General features: G+C 39.6%; 1 protein-coding gene and 1 long non-coding RNA gene across 3 annotated transcripts in view; one reads left to right on the top strand and one right to left on the bottom strand.

Annotated features, from left to right (window-relative positions):
* LOC116784318 overlaps positions 1 to 15,676 on the top strand; it is a 24,488-nt gene extending 8,812 nt beyond the window's left edge. Inside the window, exon 3 of the long non-coding RNA XR_004356024.1 lies at positions 13,248 to 15,676. This is a non-coding gene — a long non-coding RNA (uncharacterized LOC116784318). The remainder of the gene's footprint in view (positions 1 to 13,247) is intronic.
* LPGAT1 (lysophosphatidylglycerol acyltransferase 1) overlaps positions 15,671 to 21,395 on the bottom strand; it is a 66,219-nt gene continuing 60,494 nt past the window's right edge. For both annotated transcript variants that reach the window (XM_032682824.1, XM_032682825.1), the window contains exon 8: positions 15,671 to 21,395. In XM_032682824.1, coding sequence (XP_032538715.1) covers positions 21,244 to 21,395 — 152 coding nt within the window. In that variant the 3' untranslated portion in view covers positions 15,671 to 21,243.

The following is a 21,395-nucleotide window of genomic DNA, read 5'->3' as shown; positions in this document are numbered from 1 at the left end:
AAGTTGATACTTCCTAAATGCAAAGTTCCCTCTGCTTCATATATCTGGTGGAGATAAAGTGTATAGAGCAAGGACTATTCCTTGGAGGACTTTAAAAACACTCTTTGACCAGATGATATTTGACATTTCCTTTGCCACTCTGCAAGGCTCCTCAGAAGGCTGAGCTACTCTCATTTCTGCCATGGAAGCAAAGCCACCATTTCACTTCCCTCAAGCTAAACAGTGTATGATGGGCAACAATTCAGAATTAATTTGACAGTAATGGAGTTGACAACTATTACTGTAAGGTATTTCTGCTATGAACATTATCATCCTGTCCTCATTTCACACACCCCCCCACGTCCTCCCTTCAAGTTTTTGGTGTTGCAAGGAATCTCTGAGCAGTGGATAACCCCACACATACAGTGCATACACGTACACACTGCTGCCTAGGCACAGCAGCAACCTGGGACTTGGCTTCTTTGGATACTCCAGCTTGGAGACAGCAAACAGCCCCAGCAGCATGGGGCTATGAAATGCATTCACACACAGGTCCACAGGAAGTGGCAATTCCTTCTAAACAGGAGTCAGGTGTAGAATCATAGACTAATTTTGGCTGGAATGGATTTTTGGAGACCTTGTGGTCAGACACCTTGCTCAAATCATGGGATATCTAAGCAATAATGCTTTTTATTTTCTTAACAGTTCTATTTCTGCTTAAAATGCCCAAAACAATCTGGTGGTAAAAAGATGCATTCTGTGTACATAGCTAGAAAAAGCAGTGAAGGTTAAATTTGAAATATGCACAATTCCTTTTCTTCTAACATAGATATCAATGCAGAATGAATGGCACTGAGACCAACATAATCAAAAAAACAGACATGACTGGCTACAGTCACCACACAGTATCAGAATGGATCTACAATGATTTGATGTATTAAAACACATACAGTAATTTAGGTCTTGCAACCTTGAAAATGAGGGCAAAGTCCTGAAATAATGAATGGCCCAGGGTGCAGAAAACTGAGCAGCAGTCTCTTTATACCACACTCAAAACACCTTCACTTCCCTTTGACTTCTCTTCCCCTTTTTAAAATGAAATGTGATTCAACCTTCCTTGTGTGAGCTTGGCTCCTGCCATGCCAGATATCCCTACCCATCAGAGAACTGCATTCCACCCAGCCTTGTACACTTACCCACAGAAGACACAGCATGGAGCTGCTTGAGGCTCACTGCCAGTGTCACAGGCACAGCCTCTCCTTGATTCCAACCTGCTGTACATAATGAGTTTGTGTCCTTCCTGAGGAGAACCAAGCTAAAAACAGGTGCTGGAGCTGGCCCTTGAAGGAACCCAAACATGGCAAAAGTGCCAAGATCTGCAAGGACAAGCATTGCAAGCAAGGCAGAGCCAGGTAAAAGGGTTGGGGACAACAGGGTTTGGTCTGATCTGCTCCTAACTCATTGCCCTGATAGCTTCCCTTTAGCTCAGAAAACATTTCAAGGCTACTTATATTTTTACAAAAAAACACGGACAGGTTCCTATCCAGCTGATGAAAGAAATTTCCTTAGCTTTCAATGTCTTAGCAGCTGAATTTGTAAAATCAGAACTTAACGTTCTACCAAGGTCTGAACATGAAGTCTCAGCTCCATTCAAGTCAATAGGTGCCTCATCTCCAACTTCACTCTGAATAACTAGTGTAGGCTTATCTTAGTAACTAGCCCTGTATTACAGCAACTATAATAAAAAGGCGTCATGTAAAAAAATCAGTTTGAGTGTTCAACTTGGAAAGATTCAGGAAACAAGATGATTCCAGGGGGCTTCTGTAAATGTAACTTCTACAGGAGTAGCAGTCTTGGTCTAACCTAATAAGCAACATGATTGCCAAGTTCAGGTAGCAATTATTTCAGTAGGCTCAACCAGAACACAGCCACCAAGCTCCAGCTATGAGTAAGTCCTTCCTTTCCTTTAAATATGGACAACAGGAACATCAGTTATCCACATGCTGCTGTTAAAAACAGGGAGGCTTGTTTTTACTCAAACCCTCCCTGCTGGTTTTCCTGTGTGGCCACAGGCCTCAGGCATAGAGGCTGTGTGTCACTTCTGTTTCTCTGGAATTAAATGAGCTCTGCTACGAGCTTCTCAGGACACAGGTAGTGATCAAGATTTTGATCTTTTGATGAGCTGCAGCATAGAAGAATGAGATGCTTTCATTGTTGATATTCTCATACATTTATCCTGTAACAATTTATGGCACGAGCCAAGAATTATTCCTGAAAGAAATGTAGAAGATAAATCCTCTTGAGCTGTTCTGTGGATTCCTACAGATTTGACCTTTTTAGCTCCTAAACTTTGCTCCCTGCCCATAACAGTAGCTCTGCTGCCTGTTCCCTGCAATGCCCACTGGGCAGGCACAGCACACATTGCAGCCATCCACCAGCTGACCAGGTTATATAAAATACCTGTATTCTGCCTACTTTTTTCTCATGGGGGTCACTTAAGATGGGAAGTCTGTCCTCCACGCAGCTATCATTTTTTCATTAAAACACCTCTTAGGGTCACACTTGAGACTTCCACAAGATTTAAATATAGCTGAGGACGGCCAATAGGCCTGGAAGCTATGGGTCAGGGTAAGAACAGATGGATTAACCACAAAAATCTTCTCTCCTTGGGAAACTGGGGATGTTTCTTGCAAGCCTAATGAGGGTTGGAAAATCAGTATCAAGACTCCTAGACAACCTTCTGTTGCAATAAAATGCAATACAATAAGCTAAAGGTGTTTTCATGTTTTAAAGATAATTTCCCTATGTTGTCATGACAGGGTTGAATCTTTCTTCATGTTCTAGATAGGGATTTGATAATCTTGTATCTTAATATAACCATTCTCAATTTTCAAACCTCTTGGTTTGGTGGTAATTCAACATTCCTATAGCATATCTTATTGCAAATTGCTAATATAATGGAGTGGATAGAGACCATAATTTTGTCTATAAATTTCACAAAGAAAAATGTCATATATCAATAAACTACATTTCTAATGCCTTGAAAATATAAAGTATTGAGTCTAATTCTAAAGCTGTCCTTTTTACAATTGAATCTAGCTTTTCAGTCTTAAGGTCAGTATTTCATTAAGTCACAGGCTGACAAAAGAAGTGTGGGTAAAAATAGGAGAAGCCTGTTCTTTGGCCTGGCTAACTGCAGATAGTCCAAATAGTTATTTTAATACATATTCCTCTCTAGGAGAATTATAGTGACATGCATTTGTGCTTACAACATTAGCACTGACAGGAAGGTCACAGGTAAGTTCAGTTTTTTTATCTGAGTGTGCTTTTACCTAAGCCAACAGCAACACCCAGGAAGGCCTACAGCTGTACATACACCAAAAGGGAGTAGTGCTACTGTGAAGTGCCAGAACAGTATGGATGTTATTCATCTCAATTAATTCAGTCAATGCAAAATGTCGTTTATGGAGGTTAAGTGCTAAGCTAGTGTGTCCAGTTGGATGTGGCCAAGGACTCACCTCAGAAGCAAAGGAGCAAGGGTAAAATTTAAATGGATGTGATGTTAGACTTTGAATAGGAACTTTTGAGGATACTAACCCCAAAATTTCTTCTTTCTCTTACATTATTGTCTCTAGTAGAAATGGCCTTTCAATCGCCTCCTTACATGTTAAACTTCCTCATAGGTGCAGCACACCTGCTGCACCTTGTTGTTCGCTTTGCTGCCATATAGTGTATAAAAAAAAAATCTAAAAATGGATTCTTAACTTTCTATAGATCATTGAAACTACATGAATATGACTCAGGCAAGATTGTGTGAAGTGACAGTGTCTTTTTTTTTTATTAAGTCTAGTAAAATACATTTCTTTTCCCAAGAGACCTTTCCTAATGTCTTCAATGGGAAAACATACCATACAATTATGTGACTCCTAATTTACAATGATTGTCTCTGAATTCTTCTGCTTAAGATGTGCTGGCCTGCACTGCTCCAAACTGTCAGCTTTAACTCAGTATCTTCAATAATGGCATGACCACTTGCTCTGTGCTTCTCAGTGGGACAGATCACTGACTTCTGCACAGTCCCTGTGATATCAATCAATCCTTTCTCCTGTTGGCTCACACAGACAGCTTAGTCAGCTCCAATGAAAGGTTTCATTTTTAAAATGAAAGATTCAGATGCAGATTGCTGCTTTAGCTGTCTGTGATTCAACTGCTTGTGAAAAATAGCAATGTCCTCTAATATTCATTGTTTGAATAGTAGTGGTGTATTGGAGTGACAATCAAAGTAAGATAAATTGTAATTTTGAGTGAAAATAAGGTATCTGTGTCTAGAGGATCTGAGGACACAGTTCATGGTTGCATGGGACATACAAGAAGAAAAGAGGAAGCCCAGAAGATATACCACAAGGTGCAGAACTCCAGTTTAAACCTCATTTGAAATGGAGGTGTTGGTCCTCTGTTTCTGAGGCAAAAGTCATATTGGTCACATCCAGCAGGAAACACTGACCCCATTACCTAACATCTGTAGTTGCACTGTAGACAGAATCACAGAATCTGGTGTTTGTTTGATCCCTCCACGAGCTAATTTCAGCATATTGCGCTAGCAGAAAATTGCTAGTTTTGGTTTGGGTGGCCATAAGGTTTTTGTCACTGTTATTCAGCGCAGAACACAAAAGCACAGGGAGGCAAAGTCACTTGGTAGGCCAGAGGGGCACGGTTTTAAAGTCTTTGCCAAAGCCAGTCCAGTGGACTGACCACAAGACCTCATGTGTTGTTTAAAGTATTGGAATGGCTTCCAACATTTCAGTGTCAAAATCAATAGCACTCTGATGAATTGGGACATTAATTTTCTTTTCCTCCCTCCTTTTCACATTTTTAATCTCTTTCTCTCTGCTGGTATACTAAATATGTTTTGAGGTTTCAGACAAATTTGGAACATTTTAGTTTTTAATTTTAATTAGTAGACATCAGAGGACCTGACCCCTTTTATAATAACCAGAAGGGTTGAATAATTGAGGTCTCAGTAGTCAAGGTCAAAATATGTAGCTTAATCTAACGGATATCTAATACAAACCCTATACACCTCTAATGTCTATGATGTTAAACTACAAAATCTTTAGAACCCAAAGATCCATTTTTTCTCTATGAAGAAATTAAACAAGACACACTTTTTAAAATGAAAATTATTGCCTGACATTGCATGTAGTAGCAGTGCATCTGCTCATGTTTAGGTCTGTTCACATTGGCAATAATACTTAGGATAAAGCTGCTTCTGTCTTTAATACAGGATCTGTTATGTCACGGGAGGTTCAATGTCTGCAGCACAAGCACAATTACATAACCATGCATCACCCACAGTATCTATTAGTGTACATTAGTCAGCAAGGACGAGAGGCATATGCTCAGAGGGATCAATGTTCCTGTTAACACATTGCATCAGAGATGTGAACAGACACCCCCATGAAAATGGATCCAAGGAGCAGGTGGCCTGGTTTCTTAAGGCATTGTTCTCATTCTTCCTAAAAGTAAGAATGAGATCATCTATGTTTGATTATGTTAGTTTGTTTCAAAGCTTGATACAGTTTGTCAGAGCAGCCTATTTCACCATTATAAAAAGTCTTAACTTGGGGTGCTTCTTCTGCAGCAGTGGATTTAGGAGGGAAAAGGGAGAAATTGGTCTACACACAGAGCTACACAGCAGCATCAGTTCATGGGACTGCTTACAACACTACAACTAGTGCATTTGGAGACTTAAGAGGAACACTGGAAGCTAAATAAGTGTGCTTGCACATGCACGAGCCAGTTTAACTAAACCACTGCAAGCTTGTACATAAGTAGATAAGGTCTTTTCCAACCTTACTGATCCTATGATTATTTCTACAAAGCTGCTTCCTAACTCTAACATTCAAATTACCTGTTTTAGTCAAGTAATTATTTTTCTTCAGATTTTCAGAGAGAACAAACTAGAAATAAGGTACTTATATTAGAAAAGAATAAAAGGCGGGAAGATACAAATTGTGATGCAAATACTATGGGTCTGGTAACAAGGAACGGTTCAGAAGAGGGCAGGGTGGGGCATTTAATTCTTCTGAATGGCCAATCAACCCCCCTCAAGGCGAATACTGAGTACTCATCCCATAACTTCATCTTCAGTGATGAGCTCACCAGACCCTTGTCCTGAAGTGTATTTTTGTTTCATTGAACTTTTCTTCTACTCTCCTAGCTCTATTTGGAAACTCCTCGGAGCAGTGCAGTGAGATATAAAGAGCACTATTAGTCTGCTCCCTGCCGCTTTGGTTCTTGGCCTGATGTGTATACACAGACTGAAATCAGGGCCTGTTCAAATCAATATGCCACACTGTGAATGGAATGTCTGAAGGCAAACCGCCAATCTACAGTTTTTAATGTAGTGGTCACCACTGGCAGAGAAACTGAGAGGTGCAGTAGTAGGCTCTGCACCTGCCACAGATGAATCAGATAAGGAAAGTGAATTAAGAGCTCAGTGCTCCCCATCCATTGGGGAACCTGGGGGGAGCCAGTACTGCAGAGAGGAGAGGTACTGTTATGAATGGGCAGCTTCAGAGGCTGCTTGTCACAGACTGCACACAGCACCAGGAGCTGACTGCAGATTGTGTTTTAAACACTGCCCAGTGATGTAGAGGTGACTTGGTTTGAGAGATTGTGCTTGAGCAGTACTCTTCCCCAGGGCATCTCACCCAAGTGAGGCAATCAGGTGGCCCAGCTTTAGCCTTGGGCATTTACTTGGAAATTCACTCCCTCCCCGATACATCTTTTGTTGAAAAAAAGCCATCATACAACAGAAAACAGGAATTAAACCTACAAGTATGCTAGTCCTAACATTTGCTCTATACAAAACTAACACTTCTAGTACCTGAATGACTTACAATAAAAACATAAGAATTAATGTTTTATAAAGCTGGAAGAACAGACTTTCCAGTACAGTGCAAAAATGCAATGCATCTCTCACATCATGTTTACTCTTCACTTTAAGCAGCTGTAAATGCCATTCTTCTTTTTCATTTTGCCACACATGCACTTACAGCCTTTTCTTTCCACTTTTATGTAAATGTTAAAGCAAATTGCAATCTCTAAATAGCTTTCTAAGTCTTTCTGGTAGGTCTGTGACATGACCTTGAAGCACCTTTCCACCTCTTTACTTTCTGTGTTTTACCAGTGCACTCCTGAGATAAGCAAGGGAGCTTTCTCCTCCTGTGAGGCTTAAGTGTGAGCCATTACTCAGCTAAAAATCCAGAGGGAATGCTGTCAACAGAGCTCTTCCCCAGGTCTAGGACAACATGTGGGCAATGCGAAAGTAAGGCTGATAAGAGAGCAGCATCTCACTGGCTATTTAGCTGAAACATTTATTGTAAAATCTCTCAGTCACTGAGAGCAGCAGCTCACGATCCTGCAGCTACTGGTCTGAGGAATTTTTTTTGGAACAGGCCAGCACAGCACAGCAAGTGGTACCGATGCTAAACCAATGCCCCAGAAGCCCAGGCCTAAATCGTAAATGTGGCTGATAGTCAGTTTAACAAATCTACCAGAGATCAGGTGAATGTAATATAATTAGTAACCTGCTACATCACCAGAGAAAACTAATGCCAGCAACCAGTTTGAAAGATCTTATATAACAAACAAGTCAGATCCAAAAATCTCAGCACAGATGTAATAATCCTCTTATTTATATATCTCCTTTTGGAGGGGATGAAGTACTCTTAACATTTCGGTACTGGAAACTTCCCCTGATGATGCAAGTTGGAAGAAAGATACTCAGTGTCCTGAAGGATTGAGGTAGCTGAGCCTCTGCCAAACCACAACAGGCCAGGTAATACTGTCAGGTTGCACTATTCACACAGAGGTGGTACTGAGCAATCCAGATGCAGCTGGTGGCTACAAGATGCTTTTTAAGAAATGTTCTCCAACCTTGAAATGAAAATTAGAGAGAGATAGCAAATTTCTCTCTAGCTGTGGCAGATAATTTCTGGAAGGATTTTGCATTTGGGATGTTTTTAGCAGAGATTTATCATCTTAAGGAAACAGTGGGCTTTGCCCAAAGTCAAGACAGGATGGCCTGTGCAATTATGTTTGTGACAACTCTTTGGACTACAAAGAATAAACAATAGCCAGTGAGCAGCCTAAAGCCTTATGCACAGCTGAAACCATAATTTTATCCTTTACATTAAACTTCAGTTTTTCTACATGCTCTTAAACTTCTTGTTTTCAACCTAAAACAGGATCCTGGGCATGAAATAACAATCCAAAAGTTAAACCACGCAGTCTTTAGTACCATGGGGATTTACTTGACTGAAACCAGCACAATTTAAATCACACTCAACTTCTGCTGACATTAATGTCACATTCTGATATAGGAAAAATTCTGGTCTATGTCTTATCTGAAAAGGTAATATCTAAAAAAGACTAAATAATCAACTGTTATTATAAATCCCTACAGGATACTGGGACTCACTCTACTTTCCCAGCTAAGAATAATCACCAGAAAATATTTTGTCCACACCAATGTTTGTATTGCAAACGATGCAACCAGCTCATGTAGCATAGTGGGGTGCACTTCATTATCTTTTCACCTCCCTGGAAAATGTACTGGAATACAGGCACCCACCAGAGTGTGCCAGTTTTTTGAATCACCTATCCAAGGAGATGGTGCCCTCATGAGATCCAGTCATCCTAAAAATATATGTGACTTTGCTCAGGTAGGGATAAAAACCAATAAAAAGACTGAAAAGTGGAAAAATTTATAAAGGTTTGTAAGGACAGGAGAAACAGTCACACTTTAATTTTCTGAACCCAATCCTGGAGACTTTCAAAGGCAGGTATTAAGCTGACAAACTGTAGATGCTGGGCCTACCCACTTAACCTAGTGTGGGTTGCAAGTTCCGGGCTAGGCTGTAGTTATGGAGAGATCCCAGGTGGAAGAAACAAGCTGGCTTTCTATCCCCATCCTTTTCTGAATGTGATTTAATGATCCTTTATAAGCTATGTGTCCCCTTTCCCATCTCTCAGGATGTAAAAAGTTGTTTTGACTTTCCCACTGATTTGCTTTTGTCTGCCTCAGTTTTTCAGCAATGCAAATGTCTTCCTGGCAAAGAGGAGACACCATCTTTGATGTTTGATTTAATTACCAGCTGTCAGCACACAAGGCAGGAAAGAGAGTAAGCAAATCTCAGTGCAGAGACTGTCCATACAGAGAACATTTATTTTACATAAGCATGTAGGTCAACTCCCACTCCTCATGGAAACACCTGCCCAAGGCTCCTGCAAGTACCCCAGTGCTTGGTCATTAATTTAGCCCTAAGAACATCATCACAGGACCAGGCCTGGAGGAACTGACACTCAGCTTCATCTTCAAGGCATATACTGACAGCAGTGATCTAAGAACATAGGTTCCCATTTCAAAGAAACATGGGGTGGGTTTGTTTTCATTTTCCTTTTTTAAAAAATTGAAATACCCTGTTCTTTCTAGGAAGAGAGTCTATGTGCTATCTTGTATCCTGATTCTGAAAGATTGAAGTGCTCAATAAAGTATTTTGGATTAACAACATTTAGTCCCTTCACGAAGGCACAATGCTTTAAAATTATTTAAGAATTAATTTTTAATTATTTTTATACAAATCATAATTAAAAATCAATGCAAGCCCAATCACGACAGGACACATTACAAAACCCGAAGCAGATTCTCAGTTGTAGCTTATTTAGTTGTCAGGTTTATGCAAAGGAGCCTTATTGCTGGAGTTTGTTCTGGTTCACCTTCAGACTGTAGCCTGTGAAACTGCTACCTGGTGGTGCTGCCTTGGGGCATTCTCTAATCCAGTGCTACAGACAGTAATGACAACTAATTGACCAACTTACAACCACAAAATGTCTCCAAAGAATCCCTGATGAAGTTAAAACATTAAGCTTAAACCCCATTTGTCAGATTGTAACATAGAGAAAGACTGATTTGTTTAAAAGGTGTAGTTTTCTACAGCTCCTTTTTGCTGTTACTTTTTTTTTCTTTCAACAGTTTTAGCCCTCTTAACCTTCAACAGCAGAAGATGCAGCAATTAGAAGAACTAAGTATAATTAACCAGTAGCAAAATGTATTTTCTTTCCCTTCTGACTTGCAAACACTGAAGTGTTAAAAAAAAAAATGAATAAAAAATCTTATCATACTGATTTCCTAGGTAGGTGCCACACTTGTACATTACCTTGTCACTGTAACACATACTTTCAATACCAAGTAAGGGTTATTGCCATAACCTGGAGACTTCCATGCAGTGCTGTAAGTAAAGAACTTTTTGTTCCTGCAGTTTTGATAATTTAGCTATAGCTCTGGCCTGTCTTACTGTGCAGCTTATTCCAGATTCATCTTCTGAGCTTACAAAATACCATATAAAAATAGATTATTGTTCTATCTAAATTTCCATAATCCTTGTGCTCATCAAAAATAAAGTCATGTAACTGTTCTTAGTCAGGATTGTACTAATTAGTACAACTGGCACTTCTGACCTTGTGATATCTACCCTTAATACACTCAGGTTGGCTGTGCTGCCTGCATTACCATACACAGCATATACAACACCTCTTTACAAAACAAAGTGCTAGAGAGAGAGATGCAAACCAGAAAATAAAGGTCAGGAGCCTTTTGCATGGTTGTATGGTGTTTCTCCATATCCTGATTCTTTGGCTTGACTGAATATTTTGTATTTATTTTCATATAACCAATATATATATAACATATAACAAGGGCCACAAATAAAAATCAGAGGGCAACTTTTTATAGATCCTTTAGGGAGACAGAGCTGTTCCCCAAAGAGCTCTTGACCAATGGTTCTGGTTCAGGTTAGCAGCATGTTGGTTTCTACAACAGCTCCTTGAATCTCAGAGATTTCAGGGAAGCTTATAAAACTTAACCTGAATGTTAGGATCAAGGAAGCAATTTCCCTGTTCTCTCTTTTTACCTTATGGAACAGCTTTATCTGTTTAGTCTTCTTCACTATGCAATAAATCTAAATGAGTGCATTTTTTGTGCAGGAAATTGAAAATTACTGGCAGGTTGTTTTTTTTTTTGCTGTACCTGCTAACATATTTATTGGTTGATTTATATGTGTCACTGGAGTCAGGAAATCACTAATCCATTAATAAATCTAATCCTCTCACCATCAAGCTGTATGGATAAGTATTTAAATAAATTATACTGATAGGGCACTCAATTCTCTGAATGTTATAATAAAAATCAGAAGGAACTTAACTATGCAGGTGATGGATCTACCAGAACAAGAACAGCAATTTAAATAGTTCAGAGAAATACTCAGTCATGGTAGACTGACAGAGGTATATAAAACGAGGAAAGGTAGGGAAAAAAAGCTACATCAGGGTTTGGTTTTTTTTTTAAATCTCTCATAACACAACAGAGAACAAACAACCAATACGAAACCAGAACATTTATAAAGAATGAAGCTTTTTCTGAAAGAAAGTGGACTTTTGACAGAGCTTCTAAGTGGCCTGCAGGACTCATTAACCTCCCAAAGCTCAAAAATCATCAGGTCAACCAAAAAAACCCCAAATCCTGACACTGAGGAGTCAAAGTAAAAGCAAAACAAAACAGGGAATAAAAATTTCGGTTGGCCAGAATATAAGGCAACTTCTAATGGAAGGGTTAGGAAGACAATTCCTATATATAGCAAGGTTATTCAAGGCTTGTCCACTCCAGGGATCCTTACACTTTTCCCTGAGGCACTTGTCCTGGCTATTCTGGGTGTGAGGATAATGGCTGAGACACATCTGGGGCCTGATTTTCTGTGCAGCTCCATTCATCTCTGTTTACATAATAAAGAAAGGCATTTTAATAGTTACTTCAAAGATGAAAATTAGGAAGTATTCTGAAAAATTAGCATTATATTTATTGCTATTTCTTGCAAAATCAGGGTTTGTAAGCCTAGAGCGGAAAACAGAAACACTGCATTGAGACAGTAAAAGCATAAAGAAGGAACTTGCCATCTAGCTACTAATAAAATTAAAAGTTTCATAGACTTTTGGGCCAAAGCCCATCAATTATTTAGTCTTGTTACCTGCATAATGTAGGTCACAACCTCCCACTGTAATTAGGCTAAATAGTATCTACTTCTATTTCAGCTCCGTAATAAAATATTTAAGACAACAGTTCTGATTTCAAGAGTTGAGGAATGGAGAACCAAACACATGCCCAAGCTGGGGTTTTCCCTCCCTTCCTCATCCTGAGCTTGGCTTTATTCTGCACTGAACTGCTGCATATTTAGTAATTTTTTTCCCAACTGGATTCCATGACAACACCTGCTGAGTACACCTGATTTGTACAGAACATAATGGTATTTTACTTAACTCTTGGATAAACTAAGCAGACTAGACTCTCTTCTTTCACTTAACTAAATTTTTCCAGATTTCCTTCGTAGCTCTAATTGGCTCAGTTTGGGATCTTTTAGAGTTTGTGTTGTGTGTGAGTTTTATTCAATGAATAATGCTAAAAATTGATCTTGATCTAGATCCTTCTCTCAGCACAACAGTGAGACTTGTGTAAGGGGTACACAGTGGCAGGTATTATAGGTAACCTTAGGTAACTGCCCTCAAATGCATGTCCTTCTGTCCACTTAGTAAATACTTAGTTGCCTGCAGAACACACTGATGTTCTGAACCTTTAGGTAACAGCTTCAGTGCAAACAAAAAACATCAAACCCCACCTTATCAGTGTTACTGTAGGGGAATTGCTGGAGTAGGAAAACCCATCAGCTACAATCTTAAGTGACAATGGAGTCAGTACTGAATACTGGAATAAACAGAAGTGGGAGAAAATTTATTTGACAGAAACTAATCCAGCACTAGTTAAGTGGCATTATTTCAGCAAATATTACTGCAGGCTTGTGGGCAATTAACAGAGCTTAGTTTTAAGACTCTACTAAATATTAAATACTATTTATATCTATTTTTGTTGTTAGTTTTGGCTTAGAACCTTCCTCAAAAAACAACCCCACCCTAGTTATAGGATACAAGGTTCAGCTCTGGAGGCTCTTAAAATTGTGTTTGTCAGGCGAGGTCCTCTAAGTCACTGGCTGTGGTGTAACACCAGAGCATTGCATATAAAATGTTCCACTACTTTTGCCAGCTGCAAGAGAGTATTTAGTCAGAGCAGTGGCAAAAAAACCCAAACACCAACCCAAAACCAAACCCAAGCCATCAGTTCTGCTCTACAGATTTTAAGTTTGCCATTTTCAATGCAGGAAAATTACCGTCTCGTCCAGTGGAGGGAGTTTTCTTTCTTTTCCTGGATGCACATCTTGTGCACTTGAAGACAGAGGTGCAGAAGGACAGCCCCTATCTACTAGTTCTGGGTTTCTTCCCTTCAAACACTTGCTGATGAGCAAGACACCGTGTGTCAGCCTAAGAGAAACACAGAGATAGGGGAACACAAGAACAACAACAAAAGCATTTTCAGTGTTTCTAAAAGTGTGGAGGGAGAAGAAAACGCAGCAGCTTCACCCTGGGGGAAAGCACTGGCAGGTGTGGGTTTCACAGCACCACTGTACCTGTCACCTCCTCCTCACAAGAGACGTGTACAAGACAAAGGGAACAGCCTTGCTGAGGGGAAGTGAGAGTGAGACAGAAATTCATCAGCAGGAGTGTTTAACACCATTGCATCTGAACCTGAAGTTTCGGCTTCTAGCGTCTTGTGTGATGGTGTCTGCTCCTTGAGTGGATAAAAACCACCTAAGATTGTGGGGCAAAGGGGAAAAAAAGAAGGTCCAGAGTGTAGCAAGCCAATGAGTTAGAGAGCCATCGCTCGGAGCTGGGAGTGTGCAGTTCCACCAAAGGAACTGGAAGGAGCAGTGAGCAGCCAGCCACCCCTCAGAGGTGAAGAAAACCTTGCTAAGAGACTGAGCAGTGTTTTATTTCAGCTCAAAGCCAGTCAGCTATGCCTAGCCTGGAAACAAGACTCTTGGGAGAGAAACATTGGTTTAGAAATTCTTCTCTTCCATCTTGCCTAGCCATTTTGAGTCTATATTCAAAATACGGTCTCACTAATGCGCAGAGGGAAATCCTACTAATGTCTGTTCCTACTTGGTCTATTTGCTTAAAGGGTTAAATCTGCCCTTTTATTTATTTCTATGTCAGTGTCTTCTGGGATAATTTCTCTTCCTGGGAGACATCTATTCCTTGTGGCCAGCTGAACCTTCCTTTTGGTCAGTATCAAACACACACTTTACTAAGTGATTTGGGCCACTCAGCAACTTGTCCTCATTAATAACAAACTGGTAGATAAAAAAAATTGTATTTTATTTCATGTTGTTTATGAAAATATTGTAATTGTTGAACAGATCTGCAGAATTAGTCCACTGCAAATGAAAACCTTCCTCTCCAAAAGTAATTTAGTATAAATTGACCTTTTAGTTTTTCCCCTTCAGATTCTCAAGTGAGATTACAAAACCCTCAACTATACTGTCATACAGTAATCAATTCTGCCATACAACAATCAGCCACATTTGCCATCTCATCGAGTTTAGTCTTGTAGGTTTGTTTAGCAAAGCCAGAGTTGCTTTTTCCCAAAGCCATGTAGAGGGGCCTTACTGAGGTTAGCTTATTATTTACTCACTGCATAGACCTAGAGTTTGATCTTATTGATCCCTGTCACAACATCCACTTTTCTGGAACTTTCCCAGTTTTCCAAGGTAAACTTAAAAATCATGCCATCACCATTCAGGGAGCTCCTTACCACTTTAGTGCTCATAAATCCACTATCTGTTCTTGTCAGACTTTAATACTTGCACAATAATGTCATTTACAACAAACTTTATGATTTATTTTTAAGCAAAAATATCAGTAGCCTTTATGCAGCTGCACTAGATGCTACCACTAGCTGCTCTGAAATTCCTGATGTATCACTTCTCCAAACTCATGGAGAAGTCTTAGGCAAACCAACTGGCTAACTTGGTACAAAACCAGATTGACATTAGAAAGGACAACCAAACCAAGAGACTTCTTCCTTATTCCACACAGAACCTAAAGATATATGGGAAGTTTAAGTACTAACAGATTCAAGACATATAAAGATATTAACAGGAAAGCCTTTTTTTACAAGAGATATCTTTTCTTTACTTTTGAGAGCAAAGTAACTGCAGCACGTAACCACGTCTGACCATCTCAGGTGCCCATTTTTATCCACACTTTGGACTCGTGGCACATAGTGAGCCCCATTCTTCCCTTCTGCCCCTCACTCTGCAACTTCTTTCAAAAGGAGCCTCCCCCTTACAATCACCTAGAAAGTTATGCACTCTCCACACCTCTATTTTAGAGTATATCCAAAGCTCACAGCAGCCCTCAGGGAGGAAGGGGGAGAAGAAGGGGGAGAAACACCTGGAACTGGAACTCAGCTGCAGCAATTCCCCCGTGCCCTAAGCTTACCTGTAGCAAGCCTTTCAGTACCTTTCTCAGGGTGAATTCAGTATCTTTCACAGGATGAACATCTTTTGCTAAACCAAGACGAAATGGTTCTTTGTAAACCAGAGTAAGCACATGACCTTTTTTATTTGTTGTCTCAGCTGAAATTAGTGATATTTATAAATGAAGAGCATCCTTTCAGAAAAGCTGTGACAGTTACCAGAAGAAAAGCTGTGACAGTTACCAGAACAGTAAAAATACAATAGAGTCCTGAGAGATAAAAATTTATTTATCTGATCAGCATGTCATGATATGGTCACAACTCATACAGCTGACATTCTCATAGCCAAAAGAGGGATGTTTTTTCTTTTTAAAAATACATTTTTCTTTCCAGCAGGAAGGATTTTTTTAAAACAAACATTTCATACTAGGCAGGAATTAAAAACAATGGCTTTTTCAATATGACAACACCGCTGGTAAGCACTGGATCCTCCACCAGTGTCTTAATATTGAGATTTCAAGTTTTCCTTCCCACTCCCCGATTCCCCCCACCCCTCACAGAAAAACACCACACGGAAAAACAAGACAAAACCCAGAAGGGAAACAAAGAGGTAGACGTCACTACAACCATGGCGCTGTTTTGGAAATTGTGCAAGATGTCTCATGATGCTCCAAGGAGTTCCTTTTTCCTTTATTACACGTTGCAGTATTGCAGACCAGCAGTTAACACAAAAGGTGACATGGAGCTAAGAGCTATTGTTAGGGAGAGATGCCAGGGCCACAGAATGAATGGTGCTGTTCCACTTGATATTGCTTTGCCTAGCTAGAGCTGTTTAAAAACAGACCACTCTTTAAAAATACACGTATCTCACAGTAATTACGGACTTGCTCGCAACGAGGTTGGAGTCACATCATTTTAGGATGGTGGCAATGCAGGGTCGATGGGGTCTCAGGTTCTGCTCTTGGCATGCCCTCAACTCAGAAACTTAAAGATTCATTGCTACACAGTGACTTGCAGAGAAAGTGCAGCCTGAGCACCAGCACAGCTTCCAGAGGGCACTGGAGTGAGTGAGGGCAGGGCTGCAGAAGCTGCTTTCCCCTCTCTTCCCTACTACTCCACTCCTGCCCTTACCACTTCTGGCACAGAAACATTTGTCTCTGTGTCCTTCCTCATGAATGCTCTAATAAACAATGTTATCTATCACAAATTAACACTGCAGCTGTGTAGTGAACCAAAGTTATTTTACTATTTGTTGTGTTTATGGTAAGCACAATAAAGGGTGTGTATCTATTAGTTACAAGCACAATAAATATAACCAAAGAAAATCATCTAATCTATTAAGGATTAGAAGCATATGAAATAATCTTGAAAAAAAAGAAATCAACCACACACACAAAAAAGAAGGAAAAGAAACCTAATAATCTTCACATAGAAATGCTGCTTCTGGTATCTGTCTACATTTCTGAAAGACATCTTGGCTGCTGAAAAGATATTATTAAAAAATCCAATGAAATAAATTCAGCAAAATAATTCCAAACATGACCAACCCTCTGCAGAACCACTGACAGTCTCTCCAGGCTTCCGCATCCATTTCATCATATGAAACAAAAACACAGGTAACACAGGAGGGAAGGAGAAAATTGGAGGTGAAAATAACTGGTACAAAAAAAAACCCTGTTCATCATACAATATGAACACCATGGTAGAGTAATTTTAAGGAACTAACTCACTTTAATAGGACAGATGTTCAGTGAATAATTACTTCATTATCCCATGATAAAATAAAAGGTCTAACTTTAAAATGCATAGAATCCTTTCAATGACTTATTTTGTATCACAGCCAGGTAGTCTACAGTTTTTACAGAAGCAGAGCTGCTCAGAAGCATTCATAATGTATGCAGACATTTTAAACCAGAGTACAGTTTCCATTTGCTCTTCCAATTGTTGTTTTGACTTTTTTTTAAAGAAGTGTAAAAACTATCAAATATGCAATTTTGCAAAACAACCCTTTATTTCATATGGCTCCATTATTTCCAAACAATACAGAATCCCAGACGTATAATTATTTAATGTGATTGTTTCAGATCACCACAAAATCTCCAGCTGACTGTCAAGAGAATGCACCCAACCTTGGGCTCATGATTTGGAAATCCCAGTTTTAAGTACCTTTGGTCCCAATATTTTGTCAAGGCAAAGCGGAGCAGTTGAATCCTGTCACACACAGTGATCGGTATCTGTTATTGTCTTGTACAAACAGGTGAAAAAAGTTAACAGCACTTTATGGCAGTGTCAGACAAAAAAAAGTTAGATCATTTGCAAACCAAGTGAATAATCAACAGTACCACAGCGATGCCTGTATTTTCACTGCAATACGATTTTTGCATCTTATTTTTGATGGTGGGGGTGGAGGAGGGAGAGGGAAGCTTTTAATTTTCCAGTAAAGCGAGTCGAACTGAAATCTCACTTTTCAGCATCTGGTGAGAGCAACTTAAAATAAAAGTCCCTCCTGCAAGAGACACCATAGTTGCAAAACTAGACAGAACCATACATGGAGTCCAAGTACACCCATAATGAAGGCACACTCACCCCAGGGCACTGAAGAAACACTGCTCTATGTGGATGGGCAGATGCTTTTCACATAATGAGAATTCAAAGAACAGCAAAGCTAAACCATGAGGACTTACATAATTTTCAATTGTAACAACTTGTTTATGAACAATTAAATGTAGAAATGTAAAGATGTTTTGTTTGCAACCCTGGCAGAGAATCACCTTTATTTGCAATACACTCAGATTGCTTTGTTCTCACTTTGTAGCTTTCAGTTAGCACTTTTTTCTGTGAATTTTTCGTTCTTGATAATTTTATACATTTTTCTATTATTTTTCCCCTTAATATAAATTCAAAGTTATATTCATTTGTGATCAACTGTATGGTTCATTAACATAATTTCCATCAAACACATTTTGAACTCTCCAGAGGAGGAAGCCCCATGGATGGTGCAGCAAAATGCCCACTACATCCATAACACCAGCCAACTGCCAGAAGGTAGAACTGAACTGCAACCGACAGGAATCCACGTTTTACAAAGTAGCCTACTAAGCTCCACACAGTCTGGACCAGCACCGTATTTATAGCACAGAATTGCCTAGACATTGTATCCACTTTAGTTTTTCCCTTCATAGCAAAACTTCAATCCAATTTATTCTCTTTCATGAAGCAGCATCCGAGATCACGCTAGGAGGGTACTTTGGAGTTGCTTAACAATGGTTTTTGTTCCACTGTCATCTACAGCAACTCAGCCATGAGGAGACACAAGTCAGGTGCTCTTCACATTTTCCAGTGCAGGCAGGAAAGAAGCCTAGGACCTAAATACTATTTACTCACCCTACTGAAACAACTGAAATCAGTGCTTGAAAACAAAGTAAGAACTATAGAGGAACAAACTGAAAATGAACAGGACCAGATAAATCAAATGCTTATCTGAAACGTTATTGCGCATTACTAATTCCTTTAGGCAGCACGTGAACACTTGCTATTGACTGCAACCCACTGGGAAAAAATAAAAACACTGCTTTTGAAAAAACACGATGCTCTTAAAAGGAGTTCACAGCGTCTGTAAAGAACAATCTCCTGATGTGAGTAACTGCTGTGCAATCTGCTTATATAAACTTCCCTTTTTATATCACTCCAGTCTGTCCTAGCTCAAAATAAAACGAGCTGTACTATGGCCATCTGTGGTTCCGATCAAACTACCTGGTGGAGGACAGTAGTAAGCAGCTTGCCACCTGTGTTTTGCAGTTTTAAAGATTCAGTCCCACGTGCAGCAGAAATAACCACTTACAGGGTAATGCTGCTGGGCTGCCCCAACACCCTCCTATAAAATAGCAGATTAAATACATTCATTCCATCAGCTGGACTTTAGCAAGAGCAACACAAAAAAAACAAATACTCCTCAGACTGCCTCCCTGTCAGGGCATACCTACCTCTTTTTAATGGATTTTACATTACACCAGAATTCAGGTGTAAAGAGATGGTATTTAGAAACAGTACCTTGCCTTAAACAATGAAGCTATTGGCAACTAATATCTTTTGTCTCCAGGCTGCACTGGTGCAGCTATGCTGTTACATTTGTGAGGACAGGGGTGGCATATTTGACAAGGTATTTTTCCACAAAGCCAGGGAAACTGGCATTGCCTCGTGTTTTGGTATGCTCTTTGCTCCCCCACAGAAAGGGAACACTGGCTAGGTTTTGTATGCTGCACACCACCTACTGTGATTCATGTAGCAGCAGAGGGAGTGAGAAGGGGAATCAATATTGCATGCTCAGAGCCAAAACTACTGAGGGCTTACTTTGTTCTCAACAAAATTACTCTGTAAAAGGCAGTATGCCAACATCTGAAGTTCTGGCTACCCTGCTTGTATTTAGACAGATTAGTTTTATTTTAGGAACAGTTCTCACAAATCTCTGTATAATCACATAAACACAATGCCAACACATCACAGACATCCTTTCAAAAGTATCCTGTGCTACACATCTGAAAGTGTCTTCTGTTCCCATTTGCCCTTCAGTTCAACTCATCTTCTTTCAGTAAGATTTTAGCACAGTGGTGAGCTAATTAATACTGCCCTCCATGTAGTTATTCAGAATAATTACCATACTTTTTTTTCAGTAGTATCTTCCTATAGATTTATGATAGCAATTATACCTATATTTTCTTTTTAAGAAACTAGTTTTTCTTCTATTACTCCTTAGCAAAACATTAAGATGGTTGGCATTGAATTATTTAAAAACTCTCCCACAAGTATATTTAGCGCTGTTGCAATTAGCAGGGAGAAAAAGGCCTCTGTAAACCACTCAAAGGTCACCTTGGTTGGACTGCAGTATACAAAATACAAAGGTGGCTAAAAATCCCCAGCAGCACCAGCAGACCTTCAGCAACAGCTAGAATCACTCTGGCTTCCAATGTGTGACAAATAAAGCTTTCTTCTATTCCCTAAGTTTAATGTCTTTCCTTCACTGTATTTTTACCTTTAAAAGTGCATTTTCAAAACTGATGACAATCACTGAGAAGCATTCTGAACAAAGAGGGAAAATTAATCAAGTGACTTTATATTTTCCAAGTTTCCTCACAATACGAGATACTGGTAGCACACAGAACTGGGAGAGCTGATGGTAAGACCACAGCAGGGATGGGCTGATTCATCACATGTGGATAGCTTTTAATCACACTACAATGCTGCAATGCATTTTTGAGGACCAATTCCTCACAAAACAGACCTGACACTAGATCTTATTTGGGTCTTGGGTTTAGATCAATGTGTCTAGTACAACAACTGCTGACCGTGTAGCCAAAAAGATACCGCCAAGAGCTCTGTCCAGTATCTTTGACTCCAGCACAATGAGCTGCAATAAAGTACAAGTTGTGCAAATGAGGAACCTCTACCACACCAATGTTGTACACACTACTGAAGAGACAAGTTGCTGAATTTTCTGAGCTCTAACTACATGCCAAGAAATACTTGTGGTGACAAAGCTTTCTTGTCACAGACATTCTTCTACGGTGGTTGTACGATTGCACCTTTTGTCCAAATGCTGAATTTGCTTAAGTGTGGGTGAGAGTATACATTTTTAAAAATACAGACAATTCTTAAAATAATACATCATCAGGTCACTATGTTACTGATCTTCACTTTTAGTGGAGTTTAAAATTCCCCCAAAGAGAGGTAAAAGTCCGTCCAGTATTTTCCTTTACTCTTGAATATTCACATTTGCACATACAACATGATACTCATTTGCAAGAGCCTGGATTCCCATTGTGTCCTCAGGTCCCATTCCACTTTTAAAATAGGCAATGGTACAAATACTGAAAGATGCAGTACCACATACCGCCTGACAAAAATGCAAGTGATTGTATGCCAACTAGCCACAGGTTACTGAGGGTCATCTCCCGAGAAATAGCTTTTGTTTGACCCTTCGGTGGGGGAAAAGCTC

The sequence above is a fragment of the Chiroxiphia lanceolata genome, chromosome 3, assembly GCF_009829145.1.
Source record: "Chiroxiphia lanceolata isolate bChiLan1 chromosome 3, bChiLan1.pri, whole genome shotgun sequence".
Classification (NCBI taxonomy): domain Eukaryota; kingdom Metazoa; phylum Chordata; class Aves; order Passeriformes; family Pipridae; genus Chiroxiphia; species Chiroxiphia lanceolata.
The sequence above is the reverse complement of the archived record's forward strand: the minus strand, read 5'-3'. Positions and strand labels throughout refer to the sequence as shown.